The sequence below is a fragment of the Anomaloglossus baeobatrachus genome, chromosome 5 (assembly GCF_048569485.1).
Source record: "Anomaloglossus baeobatrachus isolate aAnoBae1 chromosome 5, aAnoBae1.hap1, whole genome shotgun sequence".
NCBI lineage: Eukaryota > Metazoa > Chordata > Amphibia > Anura > Aromobatidae > Anomaloglossus > Anomaloglossus baeobatrachus.
The window spans coordinates 405,851,646-405,874,509 of record NC_134357.1 but is presented as its reverse complement, the minus strand read 5'-3'; the positions used below and the strand labels follow the sequence as shown (position 1 = coordinate 405,874,509).

Genomic DNA, 22,864 nt, shown 5'->3' with positions numbered 1-22,864 from the left:
ATCCACACAGAGTAAACACAGTGCCAAGGGACTAGGCTTCAGACCAACCAGCAACGCCAAAAGGGCACGGACTCCGCGTGCTCCAACAACAACTGCAGGGCATTCAGGACTTTGGTTTACCCGTTGTCGGTGTCACAATTCTTGGACTGTGTGAGTACGTTGTGCCCTTCTCCTCCCGTTGGGTTCTCATCTCAACACCACCGAGCCCCGGGACACCTTCCCCTGCCCACGGAGGGCTTAACATCACGGCTGCCACCCCATCGCTCCCGGGCGCTCCCCCAAACGCGGCAGCGGTGGTATCCCACATTACCACGACCCGTGGGTGGCGTCACAAACTCTGTCTTTCACCCGCTTTTGTAAATAGCTTTCCCCCTTTTTCATCCCAAGCTGCCGCGTGACCCCGCCTCGGGTCCGGAGACCCTTCGAGCCACTGCGGTTCCGGATCCGAGCAGCCCATTGGCTGTCGCGGGGGCGGCACATAATCGTATGCTAAAAAGTTTAATTTATGAATGAGATAGCCAAAATGATTTTATAGATAATGATGGTAGTCTCACATTCGAAGCTGTAATGGATGGTGAGATATGGAGCTTGAAAGCCAAAAGTTCAAAACATTGTGACCCTTTTGCTTGTCAGTGTAGGTGTGTATATAATATACATATACATATGAACACACATAAACATACATACATATACACACTTACACACACACACACACACACACACACACACACACACACACACACACATTACCTTTTCCTGGGTCATATAGGCGTGGAATTTGTGGCTGCCGGATGGAAATTGGTATACGTGCTGTATGTTTCCCAAGGGTGAACTTCACTGCAATGGAGATAGGAAACAAGACCAAGTTTATAAAAAGTGCTAGTTACCCATTTGCAACCTTTGTCCTATATATTGTTATCCATTCCTCCCTATGCCAGTACTCTGTAAAAATATATTACAATCACAAGTGTCCTTTGTTGATGGGAATAGTCAAGCATCAATACTGCTGCATAACGCATGGTTTCATATAATTACCTTTTACATTTTTTCATAAATGTGTCAAAAAAGTACATAGATGTCCCCATCTTAGAAAAATTAACTGTCTGGGGGGGCGTGGCCAGAGCTTCATGGAGCAGGACGTTTGAGGACTGAGCTCCTTCACCCGGGAGTAAAATAAGCCCACTTACACTAGCTTGGAGTGCCCAGGATGGGGAAGAGAAAGCCCCTTAAGGTTGCCAGAGACCCGGGAACCCCAGCGCCGCTCACCCTGGACTCCTATCTACTTAAGGAGCTGCCAGGGGAGCAAGAACAGGAGGACGCCCGGACGGCGGGAGCGCCGCATCCCCTGCTTCCACAGACTGCTGCGGCTCCGGGAGGTATGGGAGACAGCGGACGGAGAGAGCTGGTGCATGCCGCAGATGGAGGAAGAGATGAGGAGACTAGAGAGGTCGGCGGCGCAGACGGAGGAAGAGATGAGGATCCCGCGGACGCCGGCAGGAGGGGAGCTGACCTCGTGGTCAAGATGGCGGCGGCGGCGGAGGAGACGCGCGGTGACTCACCTGCTCGCGGACGGGATCAGGACTGCGGTAAGCAGGCTGAGATCGTGCGCCCGTGGACTGCAGGACCGGGTAGGAGGTATACGTTCTCCCTAGAGGCGAGCTCCGGCGGTCACACAGAGATGGGGGAAATGCCGCTCCTCACCCCACTAGAGATCCTGGAAAGTGGTGGCGGCTGGAGTCCGTCGGCTCTAACAGCAAATCCACAGGGGGAGTCCGGTGACTTAGCCTGGGGCGATGGAGCTGAGGACTGGGGGAGCTCCGGTAGTGGGATAGTAGATGGCTTAGTGGGGGACGGGGGAGAGGCACAGGAGGAGGCTCGTGAGGCCAGGAATGAGACCCGGCAGCCTGCAATAATTCCCCAGCCTGTGTGGGATGACCTAGAACCTCATAAAGATGCCCCCTGTCCTCCCCACTGGGACCACCAATATTACAGAGTGAGACTCTCACCCCAATGCCCCAAAGGCACGAGAAATCATCTGGGGAGGCAGGGCCAAGGAGCCCAGTCCCTGTAACACAATATAAAGAGACCTCTAAGAACCCACTGAGCCCGCCTGGCAGAGTAGCTTCCAAGAGGGGGCCACCGGGAAATCTGACTGCTGGACCCGTGCCTCCGCAGCCTGCATGCCCTCCAGCAGATTGGTGGGAATTTGTGAATTCTGAAGTAAAAGATACCTTCAGGTCTGAAATAGCGGCGGTCCGACAGGATGTAGTATCTATCTCTAAAAGAATAAACCAGCTGGAGACTGATCATAATGATGCTAGAACAACCATTCGCCACCTCCAGTCCCATACCTCCTCTCAAGCCGACGCCATAAGAGAATTACAGCGTCATATCGAAGATCTTGACAACAGAGGCAGACGCCACAATATAAGGGTCAGAGGTGTTCCTGAGGCCCAAATAAAGGAGGACGTTACAAAAATTCTGCAGACCATATTTAATTCCCTCCTTCAGCGCCCTCCTGATAGCCCAATTCCTATGGACAGAGCACACAGGGCTTTGCGCCCCAAAAATTTGACAGGGAACCCGAGAGACATTATTTGTCATATTGTGGACTTCCAACTTAAAGAGGAAATAATGTTCAGAGCACGACCGCCAAAACAAGCGATGTACCAAGATGCTAAGATTCAACTGTTTCAGGATCTCTCATGGTTGACACTACAGCAGCGGAGGGCCCTCCGCCCATTACTGTCATCCCTAAAGGCAAATAATATCCTCTATAGATGGGGGTTCCCATTCAGTCTATCTGCACGGCGAGGGGAGACGTCGGCCAGCCTTCGGACCCCTGCAGACCTGGAGTCATTTTGCCGGGCATTCGACCTTCCTGTCCCGGATCTGCCAGATTGGACTCTGCCCCAACAGATACAGCAGCTTCCTCAGACCTGGCAGCCGGCCACAGCAGCACGTAAACGGCGATCTAGAGGCCCAAGAGCAGAAGGACCTACCTGATTGCTTTTTCCCGTGACTTTATAGTCATTTTTTGATCTCGTATGGGAATTCCAGGGGGTCAACTGGTTTGCTTATATTGCTTCCCATTTTCCTGGGACATCCTCCTTTATACAAAACCCCGGGGGGGGGAGGTTTGGATCCCTAGTCCGGTTTGTGAGGTTCCGCCACTAACCCTTCTGCAGAGTCGTACCAATTGATTCGCACTTTGGTTTATAGTGCAGGTTATATTTAGTGAGGTATCCTTAACTTTGTATAAAAGTAAGTCGACTCTGCTGGTGGGGTAGTGGACGGTCGGGATTGATTCCATACCCTTATTGCATAATTGAAGAGTTTCTATTTTTTGGTAGAACGTAGGTATGTTTTGGTTTATTCTTTCTTGTTCTGGTTGTACTCACAGGTATGCAACTCACTATAGTAGAGGCGCTCTGTTTCAGAAGGACCCAGGGAGTATATCTACCATACACATCAAGCGACAGTCTCAAACACTAGTCCTGACATTAGCTTACATTAAGACACCGGGATGGCTACGTTGATGAGCCTTAACGTGAAGGGGTTGAATTCCGATGTTAAAAGGAGGCTGGTTCTTCAGGAGATGCGAAAATCACTGGCGGATGTGGTGTTTCTGCAAGAGACACACTTCACGGAAAAAAGTTCTTTTAACTTTGCCCGCCATTGGTTTCCTCAATCCTTTTCGGCTACAAATACAAAAAAGAAAGCTGGGGTGGCTATACTAATTTCTCGCACTTGCCCACTCCAAGTGAGTAAGTGGGAAGCAGATCCCTCAGGTCGCTACCTGATCATCCAGGGCACGCTGAATGGGATGAAATTAGTCCTATGTAACCTCTATGCTTCAAACTCTAATCAGAATAGATTTGTTTCTTCGGTCCTCTCACGCCTCCCGTCAGATCGGGGGGTCATTCACATTATAGGAGGGGACTTCAATATGGTGTTCTCACACAGAGCCGATAAAATGCTAGCACCCTCGTAATCCACAAACCTAAGTAAGTCATCTAATTTGTCTACGGGATTTCGCAAATTGATCCATAAATACCAACTATTTGATCTGTGGAGAATTGATAAACCGACAGCAAGACAATACACTTTCTTCTCACATCCTCATAATTCCCATAGCCGAATCGATTATTTCTTTGGTAATGTTCTCACTCTTAGAACACTCCGACAAGCACAAATAGGCAGTATCACGTGGTCAGATCATGCCCCTTTACTACTACACCTTAATTTAACAAATGTTCCCTCAAAAAGAACCCACTGGAGACTAAATGAATCCCTACTCACTAACCCTACTTCTCGAGAATCTATCTGTAAGGCTATACAGAATTACTTTGCGGAGAATTCTCAGACCCCTCCATCTTTCCCAGTGATATGGGAAGCCCACAAGGTGGTTATTAGAGGGGAGTGCATAGCTATTTCTTCCAAGCTCAAAAAGGACTCACAGCACCTTTATCATCAATGTGAAACAGACCTCCGAGCAGCAGAGGAACGCCTTCGCACCCACTCCTCTAAGACTCGCCTGAAAGCGGTAATAGATTTCAGAACTAAATTAAAAGAGATATCACACGGGAAAATAGAAAAGCTATTACGTTACTCACGCCAGAAGTATTATGAGTATGGCAATAAACCACATACGATGCTGGCCAGAAGGCTCCGGGACCAAACGATAACTTCCGCTCCTTGCACCATAAAGGATACTTTGGGTACCCCTCATTATGATCCCACAAAAATCGCACAACTCTTTCACGCATACTACACATCCCTGTACTCTATCCCTCCGTCACTACCAATGTCCCACCCAGATAGAACAACAATATTGAATGATTATTTGGCTGACTGTCACCTTCCAAAACTGTCCCAGGAGGCTCTGGAGGATCTTAATCGAGAAATAGCCCCGGATGAGATCCATCAGACCGTTAAAGACCTCCCAAACCACAAGTCTCCGGGCCCAGATGGGTTTACTTACCTATATTATAAAACCTTCCTGGGAGAATTGTCGCCTCATTTGACTCATCTTTTCAATCTTTTTATGAAGGATGAGGACATCCCAAATACTTTTTTACACTCTTACATAACTGTCATACCTAAAGCGGGTAGGGACCCCATGGAATGTGCGAGCTATCGCCCTATCAGCCTCTTAAACTCTGATCTCAAAATATTCACCAAACTGTAGGCGGACTGTCTAAATAATTGGATTCCACAGCTGGTTCATAAAGACCAAGTAGGTTTCGTTCGCTATCGACAGGCGGGGGACAACACCCGAAGGATCTTAGATCTGGTGGAAGTGGTGAATAGGGAAGGAGTGGAAGCACTTCTTCTGGGACTAGACGCGGAGAAGGCTTTCGATAGGCTGGATTGGTCCTTCATGTTTTCTGTGTTGGACCACTTCGGCCTGTCAGGACCATTTGTCTCAGCCCTGCGGGGCTTGTATTCTCTCCCTGCGGCGACAATTCGCCTCCCTCATGCACACTCCAATCCCCTGCCCATTCGAAATGGAACTAGGCAGGGCTGTCCTCTGTCCCCTTTGCTATATGTCCTAAGCATTGAACCACTGGCAGCACATATTCGACTTAATCCGGACATTATGGAGGTCAAGGTTCAGGATAAATCCTTTAAAGTGGCCCTATTTGCAGACGACGTCCTGTTGTCCCTGACTAATCCCGTCATTTCCCTACCAAACTTACACGCAGTACTAACTCAATACGCTAGACTCTCGGGTTATAAACTTAACTCCGACAAAACAGAGGCTTTACTGCTTAACGTCCCAGAAACTAAATTACAGATCCTTAAACAAAATTTTAAGTACTCTTGGCGTTCAGATTCCCTACGATATTTAGGAGTCAAAATAACCCCCAGTTATAAAACATTATACCAAGCCAATTTCCCGCCCCTGATACGCGAAGTGGAAAATAGCCTGAAAAAATGGTCATCACTTCAAATCTCTTTTTTGGGTAAAATCGCTACACTTAAAATGTCAGTTATCCCTAAATTTCTGTATCTGTTTGAAACACTCCCGGTGCGGGTTCCCCTGGGGGTATTGAAAAAATTCCAATCAAAACTCTTGCAATTTATATGGCACTCAGGAAGGCACCGCATCCCAGATTCAGTACTATGCGCACCACGTACAAAAGGGGGCTTGTCGTGTCCGAATCTTAAGCTTTATTACTATGCCGCACACCTGCGCAGCCTGGCGTCATGGACGACCTTACCGGCTTTTAACAGGTGGACGGAGATAGAGAAGCTTTGGATGGCACCTTTCCACCCCAGCTCTCTAATATGGGGACGCCCTAGTGAAACCCCATCCAGAGAACTCCTGGGTCCGATGGCATTTACATGAGTGGTGTGGCGACAGTGTAGAATGAAGTTCCAGCTGGCCTCACAGTCTTCCCTGCTGACCCCTTTCTTGTTCACACCACATCTGACAAAGGGCATGAACCCGGGGGTGACGGGGCAGTGGGCGAAGGCGGGCCTCTACTGTTTTCGGGACCTGGTCAACCCGGTTACGCTGAAATTGAAGCCATTTTCGGATTTACGATATCAATACAACCTACCCCTTCACCTATATTCCTCATATCAACAGGTATCACATTTTTTCACAGACATTATGGGACGGGCTGGGGCGCGGCGTCCCACAGCATTCGAAATCCTTTGTTCAGGCAGGACTTCAACCAGGGGACTGATCTCGGCCATTTATAACATTCTGATAATCGGGGACCCGCCGGAAGCACTGAAGCATTCATACATGAAGAGATGGGAGGGATGGGTTGGACGCCCCCTTTCAGATGCACTCTGGTCAGTTATATGGGCTAGGACATTTAGGTCCTCGATTAGCACTCTTTATAAGGAAAACCAAGTAAAGATCCTCATGACATGGTACCACACACCAGAACTCCTACACAAATTTAACCGTACCTATCCAGATGTATGTTGGAGATGTGGCCTTGGGGGAGCATCCAAATACCATATATTCTGGACATGCCCGATCATCGATGGCTTCTGGGAGGAGGTGGAATCCTTGATTGGCAGATTGGTGGGGGGTAGTGTGACCAGAGATCCGGTAGTGTATCTGCTGAATGCCCTCCCATCGTCTCTTAGCAAACCTGAACTAAAGCTTTTACTCCATGTCCTTACTGCGGCCAAGTGTCTAATTTCACTGTTCTGGAGAAGGGTAGCCCCGCCCTCTGTCTCAGATCTATATGCCAGAATAAAAGATGTCAGGAATATGGAAAAGCTCACAGCACAGCTCCATAATACAATGGATAAGTTCACAGTGACATGGTCTCTTTGGGATGCCCTAGTGGACACATACCAGATGTAGGGTCGGATATAGGAATGAAGTGACAGATACTCGGGGTTTAGACCGGTATCAGGGGACACCTTCCACCTTCTATTTGACACTTAGAGTGTTAGTGATATAGTCCATCAATGAGCATACTTGTGAAATGGTACATCTATTCGTGTAACTGCATATCTGTGTGTTATTCTTTTCTTTTCTGTTGTACAATATGTTTTAAAAACCTTTTTCAAAATAAAAAGTTGAATAAAAAAAAAAAAAATTAACTGTCTGAGATATCACTTCTGGATCTTGGAGCACATAATATCTCTTCTCTAAAATTTCTTATGATCAGTGTCTATCTTATACACTACACGACAAGCTTATCTCTTACTGGGATCAATATGTGAGTAGATAAATAGGAGTCAATCAGCTGTCCATAAAGTCAAGTGATCATAAATCTATTGAGTATCTTCTTACCGATATCCAGGCTGTCTATGCTATATGTCGTGCTTGTGTAAGTGATAGACTTCAATATAAGATTTAATACTCGAATGTTCTTGGTCAATAAAGTCAGATGTTTTTCTCCTCTGCCGGAAACTTGACAATCTGTATTTTCAGATAAATTCACTAGAAAATCAATGGTTCCCAAAGAAGCCTCAAGAGTTACCTGCAATACGGGAAGATATGTAGGATGTAAGATAGATATATAGATATTACAGATAATCAAATTGTGAAGCATGGGATATCAAACTGAATCTTTGATAGATGAAAATATTTTCGAAAGAAGTTTATTTTAATCAATCCTATACCTCAGTAAAAGAAAATAACATTTAGGTAAAAAGTCCACTTTTTTTTTTTTTTTTTAACATAAACCTTGTCTATGAGGCTGTTGCAGCTCCAAATAACATGATCACAAAACAAGATCTCACAATTATTCACACAGATTGTTGTTAACCTCTACATGAAATTGGACGTACTGGGTATGTCATGAAAGTCAGTGCCATTCTGACCAATGATGTACCCAGTATGTCATGGCGATCGCGGGGGTTCCTGCGCTGTACAATGCGATTGCCTCTGGGTCTCCAGTTTATCTTGCAGCTCCAACTGCCAGGAGTGGTACCCATGCCACTCCCGGCAGTTTAACCGCCTAAATGCTGTGATCAATGCGATAGCAGCATTCAAGAGGCAAGGAGACGAATCGCTTACCTCTCCCTGGCGATTGGGTCCCAGTAAAGCGATCACAGGGACTCGATCACTGACATGGTAACCCTGGGTCGTCACCATGATGACTCCGGGTCACTCAGCTATGGAAAGCCTCACAGACCATGCTGTATGCAAGGTGTGTGAGACAAAGTGTGAGAGGTGCTGCTGCAGCTCTGACAGATATAAGCCACTGCAGTAGATTATATCAGTGATCAGATCACTGAAAGTTAGTGTCCTATAAAGAGACTAAATAAAAAAGTAAAACTAAAAAGTCTTAAAAAAATAGGAAAAATAAACAAAAAAATTATATATATATTCCAATAAATATGTATATTTATGTAAAAAAAAACAAAAAAAAACAGTACACATATTTGGTATTGACGTGTCCGTAACAACCCGAGATGTAAAACTATCACACTAGTTAACTTCTTCAGTGAACACAGTAAAAAACAAATTAAAAATGTAGCAAAATTTTGTCTTTTTATCACAGAGCTGACATAAAAGTGCAATAAAATGCATTCAAAAAGTTATATGTAAATAAAAAATGGTACGGCTGAAAACATCATCTTGTCCTGCAAAAAAATAAGCCACCATATACTGTAGCTGCGTTAGCAAAAAATTAAAAAACTATAGCTCTCAGAATACAGCAAAGCAGTTTTTTTCTATAAAATTGTGTTTTGGCTGCAGAAGCGACAAAACCTAAAAAAGAACTATATAAAAATCTTATCACTAGTGATGAGCGAATACCAAAAAGCTCGGGTGCTCAAGGCTCGGGCCGAGCATCCCAAGATACTCGTGTACTCGGCCCGAGCACCGAGCCCAATGTTATCCTATGGGAGACCCGAGTATTTTTCTGAAATGACCCCCGGCAGCATGTAGAAACCCTAAAAATGTCACAAAAGTCTCAGAAGAGTGCTCAAATGACATGGCAACAGCATGGGGAAGACCACTTGAAGCATTTATCACTCAAAAGTCACAGCTGTGAACAATTTTGTCCGAGTTTTACGCCATTTTTATGGACTCACCAGAAAACCTTCCAAAATGACACCAAAATGAATTTTCATGGCGGAAATGTTAAGGGCACATACCCAATAGTGAGATAGAGCTGGTGTATGTTACTTTTTGAGATTAATACATGAATGATTTTACGTAAAACATTGTGTGGCACTCCGATGTCCAAAACGCACGTTTTGTGCTTTTTACTAGCGATGTCGGTCATTTTTTTTTTCATTCTAACTCCCGTCGGTCGGTCTCGCTCTGTCTGTCTCTCTCTGTCTTGTCTGTCCCCCTCTCACAGTCTGTCGGTCATTCTCCCCCCTCTCTCTTACTTACCGTTCCCCGATCACTGCTGCGGCACTGCACAGCTGTTCACTAAACTCCGGCGGCTTTTCCTCTTTTGAAAAAGCCGGCCGCTCATTAAACAATCTCGTATTCCCTGCTTTCCTGCGCCTCTGATTGGTTGCAGTGAGACACGCCCCACACTGAGTGACAGGTGTCTCACTGCACCCAAACACAGCAGCCGGTGGGTGTGTGTATACTGTGCAGTGAAATAAATAATTAAATAATTTAAAAAAACGGCATGCGGTCCACCCAATTTTAATACCAGCCAGATAAAGCCATACGGCTGAAGGCTGGTATTCTCAGGATGGGGATCTCCATGTTATGGGGAGCCCCCCAGCCTAACAATATCAGTCAGCAGCCGCCCAGAATTGCCGCATACATTATATGCGACAGTTCTGGGACTGTACCCGGCTCTTCCCAATTTACCCTAGTGCGTTGGCAAATCGGGGTAATAAGGAGTTAATGGCAGCCCATAGCTGCCACTAAATCCTAGATTAATCATGTCAGGCGTCTCCCCGAGATTTCTTCCATGATTAATCTGTAAATTACAGTTAAAAAACACACACACACGAAAAATCCTTTATTAGAAATAAAAAACACTAACAAAGTCCCTCATCACCAATTTATTAACCCCGACAAACCCTCCATGTCCGGCGTACTCCACAGTCCTCCAGCGTCGCATCCAGCTGTGCTGCATGCAGGTGACAGGAACGCTGCAGGTCCTGGAGGTCAGCCATGGTGGTGATTGTTCGGCGTCCGGAAGCAGAAGAGTAGGTAACTCCTTCCTCTCCCAGACTAACCCTTTCCCTGCTCCTCCTCTTCCTCCCAGGCTAAGACCATCCCCCAATGCCATATTAGGCATACACCCAACTGTCCCTATTAACCCCATCACTCCCTACCTCCCCCTTGGTCATGTCGCCCCTCCCCCCCAAGTGGGTCCGTGGCTTTCTGTCTCTGCCTAAAGGCACAGAGTGTAGACCTGTTCACTTCAGTATGTAGCAGATCTGGAATCGTTGTGGAATTTTGTGTGGATTATGTTAGAACTGTGTGTGTTTGGGGTTAATAAATTGGAGAAAAGATAGGTTTTTTTGTACTTTTATTTCAAATAAAGGATTTTTTCGATATTTGTGTTTATTTCTTTTCACTTATAGATTAGTATTGGGGTGTCTCATAGATGCCTGCCATTATTAATCTAGAGCTTAGCAGCAGCTGTGAGCTGTTATTAATCCCTTATACTACCCCAATTGCCTCGGCACCAAGGCAATCTCAATGAGCTGTGTAAAGGGCCAGGATTGTCACATCTAATGGATGTGACAATTGTAGGCAGTGTGAGGTAGCGACCACCAATGTTGTGGATGGTCGCAGTGGAGAAGGATCCCCCTGTGATATTGAACTGAAGGTGTGACTGTGGGACTTGTAGTTCCACAGAACTTGGGTTGTAATTAAGGGTTAGGTTCCCTTTAAACTGTGACCAGTGTGATGGACAGAGCTGGAGAATCACATACCTCCACCTGTGGGTGTATCCGGTTGGGTTTTAAGAGACTGTTAGTTTTAGAAACAGGAGGAGCCTGAGAGTGCTGCACATGGAGGATGTGTGCTGGAGGTCTCAGTCTGTGTCAAGACTGAAGAGAGACTTCTGGAAATCAGTCCAGGTGAGGGCTGGGGAAAAATACTGCAGCCTGGCTGGAGAGGGCTGGAGGCTGCAGGAAGCACCACAGTGATTTGTGTTCGCTGGCTGGAGCCAGAGTGTGGAGAATCCACTATGGACATTTAATTGGACTGGAAGCCCACGGTATGTGGATGTTATATTTTCCTTTAAGCCAGGAGAGGCTTTGTTACATTTGGAAGGGCAGTTTATGTTGTACTAATAAACTGCTGCATTTTTGAGAGACTGCGTTGCCTATGTATGCCTAAGCTACCCTGCATCGCTGCAAGCGAGTAAACCCCCTGGGTTGCGGTAAGCAACGTTCACATATGGTGCTAGATAGCGGGCAGCAATCCAGGCAGCACGTCTAACAACTGCAGAGGTGTTGTTCCTGTGGATCAGCCGGGTCCATGAAGGTTTTTTTTTTTTTCTCTGCTGTCTACACACTGCAAGAAAGTGTTGCCTGTGGATCGGCGGGTCCACGAAAACATTTTTTGAAGCGGTTTGCAGTGGATCGGCGGGTCCACGAAAGTTCACGGCGCACTCAAGCGGCTTGCGGTGGATCGGCGGGTCCACGAAGGTCCGTGGGAGCTGAGTGACCATGACTGGAGCAGCTTGTGTGGATGAGATACTGTTAAAGTACCCGGTGCAGGTCGGTGAGCAACTGCAGGACACTGGTCGCCAGGAGGTAGAGCAGAATGGGCTGCAGCGGCGACGGGAGTCGCTGGCAGAGCGTCTGGACTTGGTGGCGTTGGACAAGTGGGTACAGTCCCTTGTGGGGCCAGTGCACACACAGGGTGCCCAGAAGGATACCTGGGGCACAGAGGTACTGTGTGGTTTGAGACATGCGTTTTCCATGGAAAGGCTATGGAATGTACCCTCTGGGGACTGGGTTGCCCAAAAGGGGGTGGAATCCCATGAAGGGGTTGTTGCCCAAAAGGGGATGGAGCATCCCATAGACAAGGGCGCAGTGGCGCAGATGGACAGTAGTCAAGCACAAAGGTGTTCATGCTGCAAGTGTCCTGTCTGCAGTATAGACCACCCATCTGACGAGAAGCCACGTCTGTGTACCGTGGAAGTGGATGGGGAATCTGTAACTGGACTTGTAGACTCAAGGAGTTTGGTGACCCTGGTGAGGGCCACATCTGATGTCTACCTGATTCCTGGAAAGAAGTTCCACGCCAACTGCACCCACAATAATGATAAAGAATACCCAATGACCAGTGTGGTCATTAAGACAAAAACGGACATTGTTTCTCATGATGTTGGTGAAGTTTCAGATTTACAGCACCCAATTATTATAGGTTGGGACTCTAAATTATTTGTGGAAATGTGGAAGCAGGGGGAAGTGTCCGGGTGCTTTTGTAAGAGCCGTAACAGTCCAAAGGAAGCTCCACCACAGTGGGAGATTAAAAAGAGTTCTTGTGGGGTGGCTGTGTGTGGTAAGGTGAAGATAGCACCCCCTAAAGGTGACTGTCCTAAGTTAGTGGGGAGCAAAGAAAAAGGTGGACATGCCCAACTTAGTGACATGATGTGTAAGAAAATAAATGACAATATGACCGTTAGTGACAGGGGAGCTCCAGAAAAGGGAGCCAACACCTGGTTAGGTGGGAACATGTTAGTCCAGGACACCAGGGCGAGTGACGATGACTCCAGTAAATACACTAACTCTACTAAAGTGACAAACGAGTACAGTGACGTACTGATGAGCGAACAGGGGAAAACCTCCTCCCGTCGCCGAAGGCACAACAGGCGTAGAGAGGCGGAGCGAGCTACAACCTCTGAAAATATGGTCCAGGTAGAGACAGTGTCATGTAGTTCTGCCAAAAGGGTGGATTCCCTTCCAGAATCTGAGTGTGCAGAGAAGGTTGAGAAAGGCACGTTGCCAATAGCAACCGCTAATGTAGTGTTGGACAGCAAAATCATGCAAAAGAAAGATGAGTCTGAGCTGGAACTGACACATTGTAACGGCAGAAATCAGCAGAGTGAAAGTGCAGAAAAGGAGCCGACCAAAACAGTAGTGGTGATGTCCCCTATGATTTCCTGGTGTGAGGCTGATGGTCTGTTGAGTGAAAACCCTATAGGAGAAGAAATCCTGGAGGCTGTTGGTGGAGGAAAAATCCACAAAGGTCATGGTGAGCAGACCAGTGATCCAACCAGTGCTGGCGTGAATAATAGTGCAAACGGCACAAAAGCTGTTGTAGACCTCAGAGAATCTGAGGTTGAAGGTATGGAGTGCAAGAAAGCCTCTGAAGTTTCAGAGAATCAAGAGGAAATTGAGGGAGATTCTGCAGAGTCCCAAGAGATGGCTGAAGCTGCAGAAATTGAGAGAACCCTTAAAGTAGGGAAATTTAGCCCAAAAGTCCCATCACCGGGTAAGCAACGTTCACAGCAGCTGCAGGCTGCTATTTTTAGGCTGGGGGGGACCTATAACCATGGGTCTCCCCAGTCTGACAATATCAGTCTCCAGCTGACTGCTTTATCATGGCTTGGTATCAAAATTGGGGAGGATTGTACGTTTTCTATAAGGTAATTTACCTAAATAATATTAAAAAAAAGCCGCATGGGGTCTCTCTTAGTTTGATACACAGCCAATATAAGCACACAGCTGGGGGCTGCAGCCTGTAGCCGTATGCTTTATCTGTGGTAGGTATCACAATATGCGGGACCCTACGCCAATTTTTTAATTTATTTATTTTTATACAACTATAGCTATGCAGACAGCATGTGTGGTTCCAAGTAGTCATGCACAAAGTGCCACAGGATGGGGGCGCTGTCTGACTACAGTCAGAGATACCAGGACTGCCAATGAGTGGGGGGAAGCAGCGAATAAGTATGAGGGTAACGAGCAGCCCGGAAATAGTGTGTGGGAGACTCAATGTGATTGCTTGAATACACCTGGCCCTTTCTACCACCATTTTAAAACACAATATTTGGGTCCACATAGACTTATATGGAGATCTGCGTCTGGGCCCCGGGACCAAAATCCCCTGCCCACCTAGCTGCGCCACTACACCGCTCCCGGGAGCCCCCGTACCTTCACCGCAGCAGCGGTGTCCACGATCACCACAACCCGTGGGTAGCATCACGAATTATCACCTCAAACCCAAGCACCCCCACATTCCCGCATGCAACGCCAACCCCCTTGCAGAGCGACGTGACCCCCGGGTCCATGAGAGGCTCTAGCCACCACCCGCAGTACACGAGATCTGAGCGGCTTGGCGGTCACAGCCGAGGCCGCGGTGCGGTACAAACCCAGTGCAGGAACGGGTTACCCCTGGTGGTGCAATGGTATGGTTGGTGGGTCCCTGCTGTGCTCGGTCACAGCGGGACATTTTAACGTGGGACCCTGCTGTGCTGGGTCACAGCAGGGCATGTTAATGTGCTGGGTGTCCTCGAGCCCGTGTGGTGCGGCTGAGGGCACATGGTGGAGCTGGTGTTGCAATCATGTACAACAGGACTCTTCACTTACCCCCCCCCCCTCCTTTGCTGGTGGTTATGTTTTATAGAGTTATTACTATATTTATTAATAAAATGTTATTGATTATTTTGGTGTTAATAAACGAGGCTGCTGTGGCCTTTTTATATCCAATGTCACGCAGTCTGTGTCTTATTTTGGGTGGAGAAGCGGTAAAAGGTGGATAACTGGTTTGGGTCAGTACGGCAAGATAGGGCCGTCAGTCAGACTTTCCTAAGTCATGTATTTTATTGTTGTAATTTGTTATTTTTGTTGTTAAAGCTGTAAAAAACAGAAAATAAATAATTGCGGAATTAAAAAAAACTGCCAAACAAGATGCCAAGGTCATCGTCGAATAAGGAACGGGACAAATAAAAAAATCAACATCAGCATCGTATATCTGACCGTCTCCTTCAGATGTAGCAGAGCCCAGTCTGTCAAATGCTAATCCTTCTTGGCTGTGCTACATATGACCTTCTCACACAGATGTAGCAGTGGTGAGACTGCCCTGCCACATCTGATGTAGTAACTCTGACAGAGTGACAGGGCAGAGCAGAATGGCTGTGCAGAGTGGTAGGGAAGAGTGGCGGGGCAGAGTGGAAGGCGGAACGTTACAGGGCAGAGTAGTAGGGCAAAGCAGAGTGACAGGGCAGAGTGACAGGGCAGAGAGATGGTGAGATTTAACAGTATCATAGTATCATAGTATCATAGTTTTAAGGTTGAAGGGAGACTTCAAGTCCATCTAGTTCAACCCGTAGCCTAACATGTTGATCCAGAGGAAGGCAAAAAAAAACCCCAGTGAAGAGACTGATCTAGTATCCCCGTCTCGGCTTTACTACATCTGACCATCTCAGCTCTGCTACATCTGAGAAAGACAATCTGATGTTGCAGAGCAAAATCTGAAGAAGCCTCTCTGACCATCTCTGTTCGATTTCATCTAACTGTCTCAGCTCTGCTACAGCTAACCATCTCTGCTTTGCTATATCTGATTGAGTTGGTCAGATGTAGTAGAGCATTGTACTCCGCTCCATGCACACGCTGCAGTCTTGTCACAAAAACTGCACCCAAACTATAACCAAAACTGCACATTGTCCCAGTGTGCTTGGAAATGTAAGACTGCTGAGACCCCAACAAACCCACAATCAATCGTCCCATGTAATGAAGAATCAGACTCAGGTATATAAAATCAGAACTCTTTTATTTGGAGATTGAATAACCAAATCTCATCTTTTAGTGGATGGTGGTCGGTCACAGCCCAAAATATCAAAATAAAAGTACTGTAATAAATCACAGTAAGCCAGTACAAAGCGTTGCGCCGCAGCCGGACTCCCGGCGCGGGTTGCTTTTGTACAAAAAACCACCAACGTTGCTGAATTGACCGCTGCTGTGACTACATACGATATTATGAAATCCAAAACTTGTATAAATCATTGTGTAGCAGCCGGACTCCCGGCGCAGGAAAGCCAAAACTCGTACATATCATTGTGTAGCAGCCGGACTCCCGGCGCAGGAAAGCCAAAACTCGTACATATCATTGTGTAGCAGCCGGACTCCCGGCGCAGGAAAGCCAAAACTCGTACATATCATTGTGTAGCAGCCGGACTCCCGGCGCAGGTCAGCTTTTTGCACCAAAACCATCACATCAAACCTGAAAAAGGGAGGGAGGGTGGGACAGCTGCCTCCGGGTCCCACAAAGTGGGGAGAGACCGGAAGAGGCCGGGAAGAGGTTTATAAAGGGAGGAAGCAGGAGAAGGAGAACAGAACCATTGGCTGCAACAAAACAGGGAGGAGGGAGAAATTACATGGGACGACCAGATTAACCCCTTATCACGGGGCACAGCAGTCAGGGGGCCCTCAGTCAAATACTGGGATGCCCCACAGACTGCTGAGACCCCAACAAACCCACAATCAATCGTCCCATGTAATGAAGAATCAGACTCAGGTATATAAAATCAGAACTCTTTTATTTGGAGATTGAATAACCAAATCTCATCTTTTAGTGGATGGTGGTCGGTCACAGCCCAAAATATCAAAATAAAAGTACTGTAATAAATCACAGTAAGCCAGTACAAAGCGTTGCGCCGCAGCCGGACTCCCGGCGCGGGTTGCTTTTGTACAAAAAACCACCAACGTTGCTGAATTGACCGCCAAGGAGGAGCAAAGTAGCAAACTGTGCTCCGACCCCCACCCAGAAAATAAGGCATGCTCAATACCAACCTGCAAACGAAAGAAATATATCCACTCTAAGTTATGTTAAATGTATACCAGCGAGAAACAGAAGCTCTGAATCGTCCGCCGCAAATAAAACTTGGCACTCCAGCTTGAAGTGTACCCAACGATTCTCCAATAGCCAACATGCATTCATTGCGAGGAATAACCTCTGCTAAACCAATAAAAGCTCCTAAAGCAACGCGGAACTCATAGTAACAACCTGCAAATCAAAGGACTATTTCAACTTTAACAATGTTAAATGTATACCATAAAAACAAAACAAAACGTGGCACTCCAGCATGGAGTACTCAACAATCCATCAATAACCGTCCTGGCTTATCTCACAAAGAATGACCTCTGACTAAACCAATAGAAGATCACAAGCAATGACCTGACTAAACCGATATAAGATCCTAATGCAACCTGGAACTCATCATAGTGAAATCTACGCAGAACAGGCAGAGGGTGTCCCCAAAATGGAAAAAACAGAAACACGTAGAAAGGCGTTCAGTGGGATCATAACTTTCAGCAAATCGGAAATCGGTCCTGCCAAAACTTGTCTCAGATGCCTTCCACCTGCATAGCTTTCCATTCTCCGGGCTGCTCATGGTGAGCAGCCAAAAATCCATAGCACGGATCTGACACCATCTGAAAAAGAGAAAATTGTTACCAAAGCAATAAACCGGTCTAATATACCTGAGGAAACAATCAGCATGTGAAGGCTCGGTGATTTGACATTGGAATCCAAATTGAAAAGACCAATTGTACAAGTTATGGTATCATAACAAATATCATCAGGACTGGTACTGGGAAACAAAAGTGTATTATTCCACTTCTCCTATGATCGGGACCCTGCATACCACCTAGTATGCAGAAAACAGTGCACTTACCACACCTATCAGAAGTACTCCTCTACCATTTTGTAAGAGATATATATATTTGTAAGAGATATATATATATATATATTTTATTTTTTTTTTTTTTTTTTTTTTTTTTTTATAGTTTGACCATTCTAATAATTTTATTACTTTTTCCCATGATGACGGCAAAAGAGCAGGTAAGTATAGACTAGTAAAATTGGTCCAAGGATAGAAAACGAGGCACTCAAGAACAAATATCTGAAGGCTTGGTTGTTGGACCTTGAAATCCAAATGAAAAAAGTCCAAACGAAAAATTTACGGTATCAAAGACCACTGGGACTTGTTTTGGAAAATAAAAATTGTATTATCCAGTCGAACTGTAATCAAGACTCCCTAGTCTCCCAGTATTCAGAAGACCAGCGCAACGGTGTTTAACCATACTCACAAGAAGTGGGCAACTACAGTCTCACTTTTTTTTTTTTTTTTTTTTTTTTTTTTTTGCGCCACGCTATTTATCTTTTAGTCCTTACTGGTTTTGGAAGCAAACACATAATAGCGAACATATGAAAAACCGTGCCTACAAATATCCTTGCACCATGTTTTACCATAAGCTTACCATGTTGTAGAGACCTCCCAGGAGACCTCACAGCATCATCGACCATACACATCACTTCGCACAAGGGGTGGAAATGGATCCCCTCCGCTCTGGAATTGGGGCAAAGCTCCCAGAGTATAATGAAAGCAAGAAGGAGCGTAAACAACAATTATTTCTCCAACTAAACCGTAGTGGGGCCAGGACCAATTGGACACCAAACACTAAAGAACCATAATCTGATGGGTGATGACACAGAGGGGTAAAAGGAGAAGCCATGACAAATGGTCTAAGAATGGCAGTGCTCATGTTAATGGACCAAAAGCAAAAACAAAATCTGAAGCGTGGTATTAGTGGGAAACACAGAAATGTAAGGTGAATTAACCAAACTCTAGGATACCCGAGACGCCCTAACGCACAGGACCCGAAATATTTAAAAACAAATTCCCAAACCAGAGCCTGAAGTAAGGCAATTAAAGGATGAAAGGGAATCTATCAAACCATCAGATGTCTGGCCCTAAAGCGTTATACGATATTGTGATGGGGGAAATGTAAAGTGTCAACGCTGGGACTGAACCAGGGATCTGTATGTTACCCGCACAATTACCATTGAACTATACCTCAATCACGGTCAAAGGCCCATTGTGGAAAGGGGCGACTGGCATGGGAAAATTCCCACATCAAGAGAAAAGGAAAAACCGACAAGGGAAATCCCACCCAACGGGTGAATTAATTACCAACAAACAAACAAACAATCAATAACAAAGGGTGCGACTCTAAATAGGGGAACGCTGGACCAAACCTGAAGGAACATGACGTGAGTAATAAACTGGGCAAGCATTAAATCATCAAGCGGTGTATTTTAGAAAGATCCCGTCACGCAATTAATGACCATTCAAGGAAAGGTCTAAAATGGCTCAATAAAATAAGAGGAATAGAAAGCCAAGAAGAGTGTTATAAATTAATGTCTTGCTGCAAAGCGATCAAAATTGGTGACAGTGTGAATGAACTGGTAAAATGAAAGGCAGACCCGATGTCTGATTATGAATGTTAAATTGGTGACAGTGTGAATGAACCGATCAAACGAAAGGCAGACCCGATGTCTAATGCTGACAGTGTGGATGAACCGGTAACACGAAAGGCATACCCGGTGTCTGATGCGGTGTGGATGAACCAGTAAAACACAATGCACGCTCCTGAAGCAAACCTGCAAAATGTGTTGGGATCGGATACATATAGATTATATTATATATATACACAGCATATATATATATATCAACTAATACTGAATGGTGAATAATTGTTTAATAAGGAATGGCTAATAATTAGGTAAGTAACAGAGGGCTGTCACAACAGAAACTGATCCAGTGTAGGTGTTGGAAACTGAGGCCCCTGTAGGGGAGCGGGCGTGAAGCTTTGTTGGCAAACCCCTCAAAAGCAGATGAACGTGTGCGCATTGTAATTAGCAACCTAGTAAATCAGCAGCTCTAAGAAATATCCGGGGGTCAAATACATATGATGCCATGCTCCATTTTTTCTTTTTTTTTTTAAAAAAAAAAAAAAAAAAAAACAAAAAACTTTTTAACTGGAATCATGTCTTATTTCCCCTCCCAAAGCCCTGGAATAAGGGTACTCACCACTGTCTTGAGGAACCAGGAGGGGCTGGCTGGCACGCAGATGCCTGGAGGGTCGGCGATGGGACCTATGACGTCCTTCTGCGGGGACATTCCGAGGAGCGAGAGGACGTTCAGATGATGAAGGTGAACGACGTAGTGAATGTCTTCGGTGATGACTCGTTTGTGAAAACCTGTGGTAAACCAAAACGCCTGCTCCAGCTATTACAGGCCGGCCAGCGGTGAAAGATACCTAGGAGCAGGGTCGTGCAGAGCGGGTACCACAGCCGTAACGGCATGTCGGGGATCCAGCACCCGCATGCTCAAGATCAAAAGGGGGGGGGGGTAGAAGGGGCCATACCAGCGGGAGACAGCACAGGTAGTGATTAATAATGGAGTGGGGGCATAACATCAGGGACAGGGACATCAGGTGCCTTTATTATTATAGCCTCAGCCACCGGCAGAGACTGTGGGGTAGGGACATCACTGGATGAGGCACTGATGCTGGACAATTAATGCAGCTGCTAATTCTGCGAAGGGGGTGAGGTGCAAAATGTTTGGGCCTCTTCCAGGAATGATGAAAGCTGCCACATGATTGGGGCATGTACAAATTGCAGAGCAGTGTTTCCAGAGGGGGTTACACACACACACACACACACACATATATATACACATACATACATACATACATACATACATACATGCCCACAAACACATATACATACATACATACATACATACACACACACTGTCCATAGCCTATTCATTTATATATATATATATATTTTAATTTTATATCCTATTTAATTTTATATATTTTAATTTCTTTATTTCTTATATATTTTTATACATTTCTCACTTACAGCAGGAATATATAAAATAGATATATATATATATATCTATAAAATAGATATATATATCTATCTTGGGACACAGTAGAGTGGGGTGTGCAGGCAGGGGAGGGGGGGAGAATTGTGACACTGGATAGGCCACGCCCACCACCTGAAAGGAGCCCATACACTCCAGGATCAACTATACAGGTGGCTGCGGGTGGGCGGGGCCAGAAGTGTGACGCGACCCAGGGAGGAACAGTGCACGGGTGCCGAGCAGACAGCACCAGAGGTGAGAGAGTGAAGGGGGGGGGGGCTGGGACTGCAAGGAGAGGAGCCCGTGGTGCGGGCAGTTAAAAAGAGATAGCAGCGCCGCGCTCCCTGCATAGAGGGAGAGCAGCAGCCGCTCAGTGTTAATAGGGGGTAGGGCCAGTGCACAGCTGCCGGCTCATATACTAAAGGGAGGAAGGTGGCGAGGCTACAGCCCTCCGTGACTGGAGGTACATAGAGGGAGGGAGATGGGGGGGGGGGAGCGGGCGGTTGGGGGGGTGTTTGTGTAAATGAAAGGGTGCGCGCGCTGCGCTGCCGCGCTGGGTAACTGTCGGTTTGGTGGGGCAGGTACTGAGGAGGGGGGCACTATGGGAACAGTGCACTGGGGTTTAGGCGATCCGGCTGCCGAGCACGCCGACCTCCCGCTGGCATGGATGGGAGCAGGGACAGGAGTTTGACAATCAGGAGGGACGGGACACCGGCCAGCAATGAGGGATGGCAGCCATGCATCCCAATCCCTCCTGATAGTCCGGGATGGCAGCGGTTAGATCGACTGCCGTACTCACTCTCTCCAGGTGCACAGCGGGGACAGCTGCCTCCGGGTCCCACAAAGTGGGGAGAGACCGGAAGAGGCCGGGAAGAGGTTTATAAAGGGAGGAAGCAGGAGAAGGAGAACAGAACCATTGGCTGCAACAAAACAGGGAGGAGGGAGAAATTACATGGGACGACCAGATTAAACCCTTATCACGGGGCACAGCAGTCAGGGGGCCCTCAGTCAAATACTGGGATGCCCCACAGTAGTGATGGACAATCCCAAACTGTAAAGTTCGGGGATTGTACCGACCACATAGTGATCCTGTACACAGTCCCGATGACAAGCTTTCCTGGGAAGCTCGTGTTACAGTTCGGGTCTAGGGGCTGTAAAAAAAGCACATTATTAAAAAACATTATGATTATACTTACAGGTCCCGCGATACGTCCTGCAGACTCTGTCTCCCTGCGGCTTCTGCTTCCACATCCGATCATTGCTGTGCCCCCCGTAAGCACCAATCCCTAAAAGACCTTCTATGACGTCATAGCCATGGGACCAGTGTGGTGCGAATGTAGTACAGACATTGGGTTAGACTGGTCACATGACTATGACGTCATCGAAGGTCCTGTTAACTGCACTTTGACTGTCACTGTGCGAGTGTCGCATCACTTCACCCGGTACATCGCACACTCTCCCGACAGCAGCGGGTCGGCTGTATGTATTTCCATGCAGCTGAGGCGCTCCTGTCCTGAGAGCATCAGGCCATGTGGGGTGATGCAATGCGAGACGCAAGTGGAATCCTACCCTCACTGTCAGCCTGCTTCTCACTCTGTATAGAGCGATGAAGCAGAGCTGACATGGCTCTATCTGCTCACAGGTCTTGTCAAGCTTGTGATTTGAATACCAGGCCATTCTTACATCTTTGATCATTTGAGGATTGACCTGGCCACATTTTTTACCAAAATTGGTTGAAATTGCCTGGACAGCCTCATCTCCCATTATTTTAGTTCTTTATG

At 46.6% G+C, this 22,864-nt stretch overlaps 1 protein-coding gene and 1 long non-coding RNA gene across 2 annotated transcripts in view; both read right to left on the bottom strand.

Annotated features, from left to right (window-relative positions):
• LOC142311638 (beta-1,4 N-acetylgalactosaminyltransferase 2-like) overlaps positions 1–22,864 on the bottom strand; it is a 204,628-nt gene that overhangs the window by 51,002 nt on the left and 130,762 nt on the right. The window contains exons 5-6 of the mRNA XM_075350206.1: positions 7,772–7,961; positions 751–837 (exon numbers count right to left, since the gene is read on the bottom strand). Coding sequence (XP_075206321.1) covers positions 751–837; positions 7,772–7,961 — 277 coding nt within the window. The remainder of the gene's footprint in view (positions 1–750; positions 838–7,771; positions 7,962–22,864) is intronic.
• On the bottom strand, positions 16,082–22,043 carry LOC142311639 (uncharacterized). The gene is made up of 3 exons (XR_012754287.1): positions 21,883–22,043; positions 20,241–20,410; positions 16,082–17,799 (listed from the first exon to the last, which is right to left on the bottom strand). It is a non-coding gene; the product is annotated as an uncharacterized LOC142311639 (long non-coding RNA).